The 14696-nt window shown below is 39.4% G+C and overlaps 1 protein-coding gene across 1 annotated transcript; it reads right to left on the reverse strand.

Annotated features, from left to right (window-relative positions):
• Positions 1-4017: 4017 nt before the first annotated feature.
• LOC123043259 (probable histone acetyltransferase HAC-like 3) lies at positions 4018-12069 on the reverse strand (the record flags this gene model as incomplete). Its single annotated transcript, XM_044465668.1, is given in 17 exon segments — positions 4018-4595; positions 4714-4931; positions 5375-5719; positions 5855-5933; positions 6269-6408; positions 6487-6775; positions 6862-7004; positions 7090-7290; positions 7408-7536; positions 8044-8319; positions 8404-8676; positions 8942-9699; positions 9790-9987; positions 10073-10250; positions 10559-10667; positions 11145-11311; positions 12030-12069. Coding segments are annotated over 16 exon segments (3558 nt in total). The 3' UTR covers positions 4018-4528.
• Positions 12070-14696: the final 2627 nt, after the last annotated feature.

Genomic DNA, 14696 nt, shown 5'->3' on the forward strand with positions numbered 1-14696 from the left:
GTCACGATCGCTGGATCTCCGGTGAGCTCCACGGTGATTAGGATGGTGGCAGAAGATGAAGTTCTACATCCAGAATATAAAATGTATCCCACCTCTTATGTAATCTATCCATTTGAGATACGGTGGTTATGGGGGGAAGTTTCAAATTTGCACTGCTGAATATGGTGGTTCTCACCTCCTAAGTCACCATGTGAATTATGATATGTGTTACTCCCATATCCCTTTTTGACGGTGGTTTGAGTATAATTTGGACTGAAATGCCCCTAGTGACAAGTTTTTTATTAGAATATAATTACCACAGGCTAATTGATGATTCTCCTAATTCGGGGCATTGGTTTGAGTAAATTTGAGACTGAAATTTCCCTAGCTAATTACAATATTTGATTAGAGGGGTAATTACCATCAGCTAACTAATGATCCTTCTAATTCAAGACACTTATCTACTATATCTAAATAGAAGCCTCCACTATATGATTTCTCTTGAGATGCAGCCTATCTACATCAGCAAACAACATGCGGCCATCCACTATGGGATGTTTTTTGAAAATCAGTGAACACTTTTTTCAACATCGATAAACTTTATTCTAATCCGCAGACGCTTGGGCCGGCCCAACTAACGCCCGACCTGAGCGATGCCATCAAGTATTAGGGTGATAGAAACCGAAAATTCAGTTTTTACCATTCGTTCTTTTTAAAATTTTGGTTAGCAAACCTAAAAAGTGAAGATGTCCTCAACTTTTGCAACCAGGTGGGCATGCCCATGGTAGACATCCATGTCTGTTGTACGCAAGTTGCGTCACGTCCGGCAATTTATCGGCCTTTCTTAACCGAGAAAACTCTAGAAAATGTAAAAATTGTCGAAAACTAAAACAACTTGGCATGTGGCATGGTGCCTTGAATTGGTCATATAAAGGCATAAAAATATAGGTCATTTCAAGGATGTTGAGAAACAACATGCTCTTAGACAGAGCCTTCAGGCCTACCTGAACACCCTCCATTGAACATGGTCTAGTTTTGGACTTTCTCGAAATGACCCAAACTTTTGTCCGTATGTGGGCATGCCCATGGTATGCAGTCATACCAGGTTTGAATGATTTCCTGCATTGTATGCAAGTTGCGTCATGTCCGGCCATTATCGGACATTTTTCACCAAGAAAACTCCAGACAATGCAAGAATTCTCGAAAACACGAACAACTTGGCATGGTGAATTGAATTGGTCATGTAAGCTCATGCAAGAAAAAATTGGGGTCATTTGACGTTGCCAAAAAACACGCTCTCATACAGATCCTTCTAGCCTATCAGAACACCATATGTTGAACATGGTCTATTTTTGACATGCATGAAGTGACTTCAACTTTTGCCAGTAGGCGGGCATGCACATGGTTGGCATCCACGTCAGGTTTGAAGGAAAAATATATTTAAAATCATAGTTTAAACAGGTACTTAAAATCGTTATTTAATTTTTCCCTCTTCCTGTGCGCGACAATGAGCCTACCCAGTCGGGTGGACTCCTGTGAAAAATGTATTTAATTTGTGAACTCCTAAAAAAATCGTAAAAAAAATCAACTCGATGAACAATTTTAATTACGCGAACGTTTTTGTCAAATTCTTGAACTCTCTTTCAAATCGATGAAATTTTATCCATTACACGAATTTTCTTCAAATTCATGAACTTTTGTGTCAAATCAATGAACTTTTTTTACAACCACAAACTTTCTTCAAATTCGCGAACTTTTTTCCTCCTTGCAGCCTTGTGCGTCGGGAAGCTAAGTTGGGGCACATGCCCGCCTTAATAGCCGCGGCCCAAGTATCTTGCTCCTTCACTTCACTTTGACCGCTTGTGATCGGCAGTTTTCGTTTGCTTGCTATATTATGTCATTTTTCTGTTTTGCTGCTGTTTTGTTAATTGAGGAACCAGTTGCCGGTTTTTAAAATTCGAAATTTTCATGGACTATAGAAAAGTTCACAAGTTTATAAAAATTTCATCGAATTGAAAAAAAAATACGGATTTGACAAATTAGTTCGTGAAATTAAAAAAAGATCATGAATTCAAAATAAAGTTCACAAATTGATAAAAACACTAAGTATTTGAGAAAAGTTCTAAGAATTGAAAAACTTCATCGATTTGAAAAAAAATGACGAATTTGATAAAATAAAGTTCGTGAATTTAAAAAAACTTCATCAAGTGACAACTAAGTTCACGAATTTGATTTTTTTTGGGGAAATTGTAAAAGTTCATTGATTTGGAAAAAAGTTTAGGCATTTGAAAATAATTTTTGTGAAATTTAAAATAAATCATCAATTTAAAAAATCACAAATTTAACACAAAAAGCAGCACAAATGTGAAAAAAAATGAAACTAAAAAACTTCATAAATATGAGAAAGTTCACGAGTTTGAAAAAAGTTCATCAATTTGACAAATAAGTTCGCTAATTTGAAGAAAGTTCGCGAAATTGAAAAATGTTCAAGAATCTGATGAACTTTTACATATATTTTAGAATAGTTCATCGATTTGAAAAAAAAGGTTCATGTATTTGACAAATCAATTCATGAATTTTAAACAAGTTAGCAAAATAAAAAAATCATTCATTTGAAAAGGAGTACATGGATCTGAAAAAAGTTCACGAATTTAAGCAAGCGAAAAAAAGGGAAAAGGAAGAAGAAATAAAGAAAAATAGAAAACGAATAGGCTTGGCACAACGTCGCCGGAGCTGCACTCGAGCGAATCCATGCGCTTCGGTATAGACAACATGCCTATACATGTTGCACGAATCTCATCGCTGCATCACGTGGCATCCGCGTACCCGGTAGAAACCCGGACCCCTAGAAAAACCACTATCGAACCAAAGTGTATCATATAGACTGAGAGGTGAGCACAAGATATGTTTGAAGCACAAGGTTGTGAAGTGTGGATATCTTGCTTTGCTTTGTCCTTTCCCCTTACTCTGTTTCATCTTGAAAACCCACTCGTTTCTGCACCAAGCTTCTTCTCTAGTCATCTGAGGGTGAGAAGGTCTCACCTTGCTGAAAAGAAGGAGGTCACTGAGGCTGTTATTGCCAGGAAAGAGTCCCTTCTTTTTAGTGATTAGCCAGGGGTGTGTACGCATAAGGCTCGAGACAAATGGTCAAACAGAAACTTATGAAACTGTGTTCTGAAAATTTCGCATGATTTTTTGAAACTGTTTGAGATTTGGCATAGATTTTCCACTTTACAAAACTTCTATTTAGTCTATTAATTTCTTTTTTTTTGCTGTTAAACGCTAATTAACCACGGTTTCTTGTGCTAGGCGGCTAGGATCATATGATAAGGCCACAGCAGAAGAAATGACACTACCGAATCAATTTTTGTTTGTGTCATGAAACCAGATACTAGAATAGAACTCTGTTCCTGGGCCCTCTATGACAAGGGCCGACTACTCATTTGTGTGCTGCTAAGGCCTTAATAGGATCTAAACAAGGAAGAGCACTTGCCATTTGTTGGTTATTAGAAGCATCCCAAAAGCGTCCGGGTCGGAATATGGCTTTCAAATTAAGTTCCGAACTAACATTTGATGCTTCATCTTATTTGTTAGTCCCTTCAACTGTTTGCGCATCCTATGCTGCAGCATTGTGTTTTTTGTGTTTGCATCGATTCATCGGTTTCATATTTTCTTCTCTTAATGTCAACATGTTGAGCCAAAGATTGAGTGAGTTTCAAGGGCGAGGTGGGTTTGTTAGTTTTTGTTTTTTCGGTTTTGGCGGAAGCAGGGTCTTAGTTTAGGGGGTGATTCGAAAACCTGAATTACTACTTAATTAAAGGTTTTCAACTTTCTACTTTCTTTTGGTCCCTGTTAATACAATAACTGGTTTAGATTTCCAGTGTCTTGCATTTTACATCTTCCAAATTCTTGCAATCAATTAATCCCTGAAGCTCATTCAGTTATTTGTTACCTTGCTAATTTTCTTCTACAGAAAATATATTCTATGCAGATGTTATTACAATTGGAGTTTCTAAAATCTTCTTTGAAACCAGCTCAGAGTAAAAAAACAAATAACCTTGTCACAAGCGCCTGACGTCGTCTTCAGAATTTTACAGCAGCAGGCAGAGTCTCAGGAGCATCAAAGATGGTAACAGGATAGTTAATATACACATTAACTGAACCTGGATTTTGCCACTGAGCAAAACTGTGGCCTTGCTCAATTCAATGGGGTCAAAAGGGGGGGAATAGAATAAATAAGAAACAAAAATCCTATATCCTGTCGATCCATCATCTACGGCCTGCAGGAAACATATACAGGTATTGTACCTACACCACTACATTTGTCAGGCTGTCTGTCTATGTAAGCCTCCACCTTCTTCCCACAAGTTTCAGGAAAACCGGCGAAACAAATAACTCTGCTGCTGCTGCTGCCGCCGCCACCAGGTCGCCGTTTTATTTATTTCGCAACTTGCAATCCGGTTAACGCGCGACGGACAACAACAATTTATTGCATTTTCATCAACAAATCTTCTGCTCGAGAAAACCTAGGGGGTTAATTTCTGATCCGCTAGCATTCCACGGCACAGGGTCTAGCAGGAAGCATTTTGGCCTTGCCCATGAATACCTTTAGATCTCTGAAAACGGAATTACAGAAAATCATCAGAAACCACAAGAAAAGGGATAATATAACGAGTGATGAAACCATGCATTTGGAGACCACAGCTGTATGATGCAGATGAAGCATGAATTTACCTGCATCTGGGAACTGAGCAGTCCTCGTGATCACACTGTTTTGAGTGAGTGAGCAGAAGTCTCCACATGAAGACACAATTCCTGCAACCTCCTTGGTTGCGGATACCACATCGTACACCATGGTAGAACAACTTCTTCATTGTAACACACAGTTTGAAACTGCAATTATGCGGATCATGGAAGCATTTTGATGCATGCACCAAGCTCTCAAGGTAATCCTGCTTTGAAAACATGAAGCTCATTAGTATGGAACAGCAGGGGGGAATATCATTCTAACAAAAGACAATTAAAGAAATTTATTTTAGAACTACACAATCATCACACAAGAACACAAAATAAGGAAAATCCTCACGTTCACAGAACGGTACCAAAAAAAAAAGGATCATATTCCAAACAATACAACAAAAACTAATCACAGAAATTGTCCATAAATTAGGTAAGAGAACAAAACAAAAGAGAATTAGAATATCCAGTTACAAATTTAACATCCCTTTGGCATTGCGGTGGATTGTGATAATCCCGCTTGTCCAACAAGAATTTGAATATTTTACTGTTTGTTGAAATAAAAAAATTCCTAATTCTGTAACTACTTTTCCACAACACTGCAAAATAAGTCCAGCACAGAACTGTCCAACACAAAACCGAGACTTAAAACGGATACCTGCAGAGTGTAGTTTGGCAGTTGTTGCTGATTGTCCGTCTGTTTGAGTTTATGTATGTGCAAATTTTCGCCATCTTGTTTATAGCATGAATCACAAAATTTGCAGCCAGTGCAAACCAGGCACCGCCACGCAAAGCGTTGATCCATGGCCCGGTGACAGGCAGAGCAAGCTGAATCATGTAGATTATAAAGAATCATCATTGTTGAGTGCTTTGCCCGTCGAAGTGTATCAAACTGGTACTGATTGTCTTGACAATGCTTCAAGAAATCTGTTCTGCTGTCAAAATACTTGCTTTCCATTGTTGGATCTCCATCATCAGTCTCTGGAAGAGGTTCTTCCTCTATCTGTAGAACAATTAGTTACAGTGGTAAGTACAAATTTCGTCATACATTTACCTAATAATAGCAGCGTGCATATTTTGCTCGCTTTATTTGACTGATGGAGTGAACTTAAAAGTATAGCAGAGTTTATAATAGTACTCTTTGAAAGGCATGCTTTTGTTTTGTTGCAGCTGGATGCCTGTCCTTTTGTGGGGCACTTAGCTCCTCTGCATGGCATCTACAAGGAAGAACAGGCAAAAACATCATCAGTAATGGGTGCTATATCAATGGAATGGGTAATTATCAAGGAACAAAAACCGGGAAGTTAAAAAACAGGGGTCATGTTAAGTCCATTTTGCAATTTGAATGACAGATGACCAATTCAAAAAGAAACTGGAGGCTAATAGTTACAAGGGCCTAGGTGCTAGATGATAATACGTGTGTGCAGTTGGATTTTTCATAAGAAAAGGCGTTCTCACTGCTGCTGCTTTACCAAGCTTTTTGTGGTCATAACTAGGACAGCGGATTATGTAAGTATAAGATAAAATAATAGTGATCGAATGAAATACTTACTGGTCACAAAGATGGAAGTTTTTGCAGCAAGTACACATCCAACTTTTACCAGATAAAATAGGTTGGTGGCAATGCTTGCAAAACTGCTGCAGACAAAGCATAATAAAGTCTTCTTTCATTGTTCTCATCTTTTCTCCAAGCTACCAACAATGAAAAATATGGTGTCAGTGCTGACGTTATACTGAAAGGGGGATTGAACAAGATTAAAGTAAACTAACTTTGTGCACTAACAAGATATCCTCAGGGTTGCCTTTCCTGTCATCACGTTTGGCAACCCGTAGGGCCCTTCCTGCTTGTATGTTGTTCTTCTGTGAGGTGTTGTCGTCTTTCTTCTCGACGAGGAGTTTCTCTGCTTCCCCAGGCCAGAAATCATTCTCACAATATGGCAAGCATGCTGCAGAAATAATGGCCTTGCATTCACTGGTAGGCTGAAGAAAAAAATCGTACAGCGTATTACGCTCCACAACTACACCCTCCTTAACAGCCTTCTTGATCAAGTTCTGGTACCTAAGAAGATTCATGAGAAAGCCCAATGAAGTACCATAAACAAATAATCAGGATTAAATCGTAATTATCGTGTTATAAATACTGACCAGCTCCGAAGCTTGTCAGACCTCGGCATTTTTTGTGCCGTGGGATGACAATACAAAACATAATCATCACGCTTTGTAGATGGGCAAGCCCATATGGAGCAGCTTACAAATCCTTGTTTCTTGCAGTAATCCAAATAGCCAATCTAAAGAAAAAACATATAGGAAGAATTTGAGCTCAACATGAAATTAAGAAAGTAAAGATTAATTGAGTATTTGCATTTCTCGTACCAAAATTTCATGGTAAACAAAGGTACGGAGAGCTTCCCCACTTGCAGATTTGATTTCAGGCCTGAAGTACTTGACAGAATCGATATATGCAAGATAAACGTGCCTTTGATTTGGTGAGGGGCTAGCAGAACCATACTCTTGTACATACATGGCAAATAGACAAACATCCACGCCTTCATTCTTTTGAAACAAGAGAATGGCCTGTACACAACAAAAGGCACCAAAAGTTAGCCCTCATTATGTACTATAAATAGCTGAAATTATTGTTAACTTGGATAATGACGAAAGAATTTGTCAAATAAGGTATCACCCAGTCACCTTCGATTTGTATGGAAATTCACCAGGGTAGTTTCCTTGTTTAAAAAAATCCCGAAAACGTGGTAGGACTTGAAGTACTCTTGCAGCAGAAGAAACCACTCTAACAGTAAGACCTTCAACTTCAGGTACCTAAAATATTGGAGTGCAAAAATATAATTGCAATAAGTTTACACCATAGTTAACATCAGACTGCAAAACAATTCCTAGAGACAGGCAAATAATATTAAGATCAACACAGACTGACTGAGTAAACATCAGCAATCAGAACTCATTTCATTATTATATGACATGAATCAAATTATCTCTACTTGAATCCATAAATTTAACAACACAACTTGGCATAGTTTAGAAAAGAAGATCTTGAAATGCAACAAATATTACCCAATTATATATACAGATAATGAATTACTAAGTCGGCAGAGGAAGATTGCAAATTTACAATGAAAGAGCTAATGTGTAAGTTCGAACGACATGGATCAAGAAGAGCAAGTAGCTCCTGGAAAATAATAATAAAGTATTAAAACAGGAATGTGATAGGTCTATGGTTAGTTGTATGGTCAAGAATTGCTGATAATATGGGAGTTATTTAATATGTGGTAGAAGTCCACAGGATAATCACAAATATAGCACAAATACCTCTTCAACACTTTTTCCTGAAGCCCTTGCCCTCTGCAGCCGCTCGTGCTCAAGCCGCACTGAAAGTCTCTGCTCGATATGATCGCTCAGTTTAGTTCTTGGTAACTCTAATGCTCCAAGAACAGCAGATGACTCGAGCAAATTTATATCTCCACTATCCTTCTCCTTCAATAAACATTTCGCACATGTATACTCCACCCCCTCCTCCATAACCTTAGGGTTAAAAAGGGCACATATTTGATGCTGCCACGCTTTGCACTTATCACACGCAACCCACTGAAATGGCACAAGTTGAACAAAAGATGAGGAATTTGTATTATGATTAAGAATAAGTAGAGAGATATAAGAAAAGCACATTACCCATTCAGACTCGGCATCTGTTTCTGCATAATTGGATCTCCTTTGATATTTAGCTTTTGCATTACTAACATGGTGGTGACATTTGGCACATATTGAATTCTTATCACTTCCATTTTCCACAGGAACATAATAGGATCCCGTCGAATTTATTACTTTAAAACACAGAGCACAGAATCGTGGAGGAGGTTCAAAAAGAAGCCGCTCCATCCCACATAAGTTGCATGTATTTTGGTCAGGCAAGCCCGACTGGTCCTCTTCTGTAATCGCCTTGTTCTGAAAGAAAGAAAAACAATTGAGACAACGAATATGACCTATAGCTCAAAATAACTAAATATTATGTACTATACAGGCAATCCAGTTAACATGATAAAACAAAAACTATTCTTGAGCCTCACTCTAGTGAAATTACATAACTACGTAATTTTGCATATTACTAAGTAGCATAATCTGTAGATATTCTAGCACAACTAAGGATCAAGTGATATACTGATATTACAGTAATAGAAAAGCGATGAGATCCAACAGGCTCTGAACTCACCGGAAAAATATGCTGGCCCAGACTTCTCATGTGATCTCTAAGCTCCTCAGCAGTTAAAGGATAAAGTATTGAGCCCCCTCTTTTCTTCCTTGTGGTTAGGCTGGCTACTAGTGATGTTTGATCCACTGAGCTAAGCTTAGAGTCCTTCATCTCGATGTCACCATTTTCATAACACAACCCTTCTTCAGCTTGCACAGCAGTCTCTTGCAACCTAAAATTCTCCATGGTATTGCTAGCATTGCTGTCCTGCAAGGAACAGCCAGATGGCGACTTCATAGATAATACTGTGGTTTCAGACTTTACTGTTCCAGAAGATGCATGAGGCCCATTGGCAGCAGGCTGTTGTTCCTTTGGAAACTCTGTTTCATCGGCATGGACAGGAAAGGGGTAATTAACCTTTAATCGTTTTGCCGGATGATGCTTGCCAGAAGATTCATCTGAAGCAGGTGAATTTGGCTTTGATACAGTGCTATTTGATGTCTGCTCAGCTCTCCCCACTACCTCTCTTACAGTGACACAATTACCAGAGTACAAGTCATGGCCTCCAGCTGTGATATTTGACTGATCTGATTGCTCTATTGGGTGACTCCAAGTATATAACATTTCCTTGCATTCTCTGTACTGTAGAGATGATGATACTTGGCCAGTGGAATATCTGTTGTTATTTGTAAAATTTGCGATTCTGTCACACATTCCAGACACAGAACTGGAACTACCAGATGTCGATGGTTGTGGGCTATCAACTTGATGAGCATCACCTGATACAATTTGATCATAATGTTTAAGATGCAAAATAGCTTAAGCTCAATTTCATACATAACTCAAGTCAAGGTAAGTAAATAACTGACCTGGGAAATGGTCTTCTGTATGGCCAGTAGGCGCTCCACCACTGAAATCTCCAGCAAGACAGGAACTGTATTTTGGTAGTGATGACATACATGGTGCAGCAGTGGTGTTTGCTAAGCTTTCAGGAGTCCGTTTAATGTTATCAGCTGAAGAATGAGCAAAGTCAGCAGCAACTTCATGATGATTAGTTGGTGCAAATCCTGCCAAAATAAACCTAAAGTTAAAATTCTGAAGTTCTATTGTGAGGTCAAGATTGAAAGTTCGAAACTGATCATCTTAACTCACCCTGAGGATAAAACACATGCTGTATACTTGAATCTGGTACTTCTATCCCAAGCTGTCCTGGGTATGATGTCGGTAAAGCTGCTGAAGAAGCCCAAGCATATATACTGTTGCCAAATGATCCACAACTGAGAAGAGCATTTACCCTAACTTCTAAAGTTTCAAAATCCATGTATTGGATCTGAGGGAAAAAAGTAGGTGTTAGCAACTCATTCAGAATTATAATAATATGATTTAAATGACCGAATTCCATGAGTACATCACATCAGCTAACAGTAACAGTACCATGAACGTTAAACATAACAAATTACAAGAATAGCTTAAACATTGACAAACAGTTCAAGTTCGGCAGAGCATGATTAAAGATAGCATCTAAAGATGAAGTAACAAGAAAGCAGGATAACACCAAACAAAGCACCGAGTGAGGTCAGGGACAATTACAGCGAAACAGAGGAAAGAATTATATTTGCAACACGACACAACACAAACCTTTGATTCAGCATCCTTATAAAGCTGCTCATCAATACTTTTTGAAACTGCCACAAGATAACGTGTGTCCAAGTTGTAGAAGTCCCCCCTTCTTTGCAGGTAGTTTGCACTGGATAGATAAAGATATCAAGATGTAGTGTGAAAACAGGAAATTTCAATGATAAATTATATATAAAGACAGAACCACTTCATTTTTTTTTCACCTCTCTAACACCCCGAATTATCTACTATGCATGGGTTTCAATCAAACAACAAAGTACAGAGACGATATTGTCATACATAGTATGTCAACATATTTTGCATGGACGTCTATGGCTGAAGTCCACTAGTACAATATAAGACACAACTGACAATTCACGTTGCCCAAGTTTTATAAAGTTTCTCCAGTGACTGAAAATTGTATTTTATATGTAGAAAAAAGACCAAGGCATTGCAATCATTCTCAATAAGTACACAACAATGCATACTATAAGAATATGAACAATGACAGATTCATCAACATAGCTAGAAAAAAGGACCTACAATGTAACCATTGGTATTAGAATATGCATGCATTGCTGTGGATATTGGTGGTTTCAGCACTTACATTTTATGTTTGATCACGAGACGGACTGGAGAAGTATCTGAATCCATATTATCCAGCTGAAGAACTTGCGCTGCAGTCTGTGTGCGAGGTTTCTGGACAGTAAAGCCACTTGGTGCATACTGCTGCTGGATCCCTTGCAGGGTTTGTGTCATCATCCTTCTAGATCACTTAAAATCCACATATTTCAGTTAGTTTCAGACTTATCAGCAGCTACAAGCACCGCATATACAATAAAAATGGTCGGGGCAAATGGTAATAAACAAGAACGAAGCAAACAGTTAAAATATTAATACAAAGCAGCATTAGATAATTGCTACAGGCAAAAGGTCCATTTTGCCAAGTAAAAAAATCAAACACGCCAACCACCAAGCCCCGCGTGCATGACTAACAACAAGCATTTCAGCCTTGTACTAAAGTGAGTTTTATAACCGGTGGGCATAGAAAATTGTATGTAAGCAAGAGGATTGGCATGGCTGGATAGAAGTAAAAGTAAAACCAATGTGATTTTCATATCCAGAAACTACATTGTTCATCATTTTAGCAAGTAAATGTACCACCTTAAAGGATACATTCATATTTAATCAGCAATGGCACCCTCATTCAGCAATGTCATCCCCATTCCGATGTTCACTAGTATACAATCAGCAATGCCGTCCTCATTCAGTTAACACTCTGGTTACAGAATGGCCGGGCGAGCATGACAAGTAGGACTAACAATCACAGGACATGCCACAAGCACTCGGCCCAAACACGCGTATTTTTTTCCTAATTGAAACAAGATCGATTTTGGTCAGCAGCGCCAGCAGCTCATCAGAGCAGCGGCGCGCGGCACGCACGGGCCACGGGGAAGTGAGGGGCGCGGGGGAGGGGAGGCAGAGGGCTTACTGGGGAGGAAGAGGCCGCCGTCCGTCGCCCCCTTGGCCGGAGGAGGCGGCCGCGGCTGCGTCGACTGCCTCCGCGCGGAGTCGCCGCCTAGGGTTAGGGTTTGCTCTGGCTTTGGTCGGTCGCGGCTGCGGCGGATCGGACGGTGGAGGCTTGTGATGGCTGTGAACCGCGCGGATCGGGGTTCGGGTTGGGGTTGGGGTTGGGCCGGGATTCCCTCCGCGAGCCAGATATCGGCCGCCACCCTCACCCCGACTTCTTGGATCAGTCGGAAAAGGATTTTTTGTCTCAGAAAAAAAGTCGGAAAAGGGAAATTGGGTGGGCGTCACAACTGGAATTAATCAATCCTTGGGAGTTTGGTGGTAGTAGCATATAAATAACGCCATGTAAAGATTAAAATATGGCACGATCCAAATAATCAAATTAAAATACCACAAAAGAAAGAAATTGTATGATATCCTCACAATCCAAACAATAAGCATACCGCAAAAAATCGTACGAGTATTAGAGTCGGCCCATGCGGTTGCATTCGGGTCGTGAGGTTGCATAAGCCACAAGTGGGAGTCCTTATTGGCGGCCCGGCCTTTGAAAAAAAACTTGCAACTGAAATTGGCTACCCTGGCATGAATCTCTTTAATAATGATTCCATGACGTCCTCTGCTCCTTTCCTTCTATATCTTTCACAACGTGTTGCGTGTTTGTCTGATGCAACAATTATATTTTGGAGCCCATGATCTGCTGCATGTGCAAAGGCTTCGCGGCAGCTAGGGAAGCAGCTCCCAACAAACATTTCGCGCCCTCTTGATCGCTCGCGGGGGAGGGGGAGGCCAAACCCCGATTGGCCCAAAGGCCTCGTTATTTGTTTATAAATGCCATGAAGAAAACATATTTCTTATGGAAACAAAGGAAATCATAAATTTATAAAAATGTCATTATTGTGAAAATTTATAAAAATGACAAGATTTGGGCTGGGTTTGAGGAGTGTTGGTTAGCCCGGACTTCCGCGACCCGTTTGGGAAGCCCGACTGGGTCACATTTTTTTTGACTGAGCACTGATCAAGCTGTCGAGCCGGATGTCTAGGGGGGGAGAGGGTTTGAGGCATAGTTCAAAAACGGACCGGACCGGCGGTCGGATCAAAAAAAATCGGAACCAATGATCCCGTTGGTTTTTAAGGCACATCAGACCATTTGAGCAATCGAACCGGAAAAATTGGTTGAACCGGATGGTGTTCCGAAAATCATGAACTGGACAGTTCACAGAAAACCGGCTGGTTCAATGTTGTATTCAGGCATACCCGTCAATTTCGTACGAACAAGGTGGGGCTAGAATCGAAAAGGATAAAAAAGGGGGGGCATTTTTGTAGGGTTTTTGTCGAATTGGGAGCATTTCTCTTGATTGTGTCCATAGACAAACACTATCAGGCGCCACAGCTCCTCTCTGCCAGCATCCTTGCCAGGAGGTGCGGTGATGCCACCTCTCCCTCTGCCGCTCCATGCGACAACACCAGGCCACCAGCCCACGCCGCCACTCCTACTCCCATCATCCCGTGCCCTCTCTGTTGATGGTTGGGGGAAGGGATGTCGCCGCCTAGTAGGACTGGTCCGTCCAACTCCAATCTCGCTCCAATCCATTCAAATCGATGAGGCCTACCTTTGGTTGCCTCCCTCTGTTCCAGAGTTCAGACAAGGAGCAGCCGAGAGGAGGACTAGGGCGCCACCTCTGCTACTACTTGATTGATATTGATGTCACTTGCTGCTACTACTTGATGTTGCTTACCTTGCTAAATGCTACTATAGTACTATGTTTGAGTTGGAGATCATCAGTATGAATTATTTAGATATTAATATGTAGTTGTTGGTTACTTTGTAAATGTGATTACACATTTCTATTATATATTGATTGGTGTATTTCTTCATAAAATATATACTCCCTCCGTCTGAAAAAGCTTGTCCCAAGCTTATTTCTCAAATGGATATATCTAGCACTTGCTAGATACATCCATTTGAGGGACAAACTTCTTCGAACGGAGGGAGTATTATTTTATTTCTTATAAAACTGACAATCAAATTGGTGAACCGGCGCCCGATCAGTAAAAACCTCAAATATGTTCCTTTTCCTTTTTATTTTTGTGAAATGTTTTTCTAAATCCTTTTTCGCTTTCAGGTTCCTTATCCTTTTTTATTTTTCACGAACTTTCTTTAAAATATGTGAAAAAAATTCTAGTTGTTACCTTTAAAAAAACTGTGAAATGTTTTTCTTAATCCGCAAACTTTGTCGAAATTTCTGAACTTTTTCATACTCGTGAACTTTTTCAGTTCACAAACTGTGAACAATTTTTGAATTTGCAAACACTTTTTTCCAAATTCATATTTTTTTTCAAATTTGTGAACTTTTTGGCAGATTAGTGAAATTTTCTCAAATTCGTGAATCTTCTCCATTTTTTTTCTTTTTTTCCCAAATATGAACCTTTTACGATGTATTATGAACTTTTATTTCAAAGTAGTGAACTTTTTCCAAATTACTAACCTTGTCAAGTCTTGCACTTTATTCAGATTCATGATATTTCTCAAATCCATGATTTTTTTCAAATTCATAAAAAAAATAAAGCTTATGACCTATTGAATTCATAAAGTTTTTTCGAATTCGTTAATATTTTTTGAAATTCATGA

Source organism: Triticum aestivum, chromosome 2B, assembly GCF_018294505.1.
Source record: "Triticum aestivum cultivar Chinese Spring chromosome 2B, IWGSC CS RefSeq v2.1, whole genome shotgun sequence".
Taxonomy (NCBI): Eukaryota; Viridiplantae; Streptophyta; class Magnoliopsida; order Poales; family Poaceae; genus Triticum; species Triticum aestivum.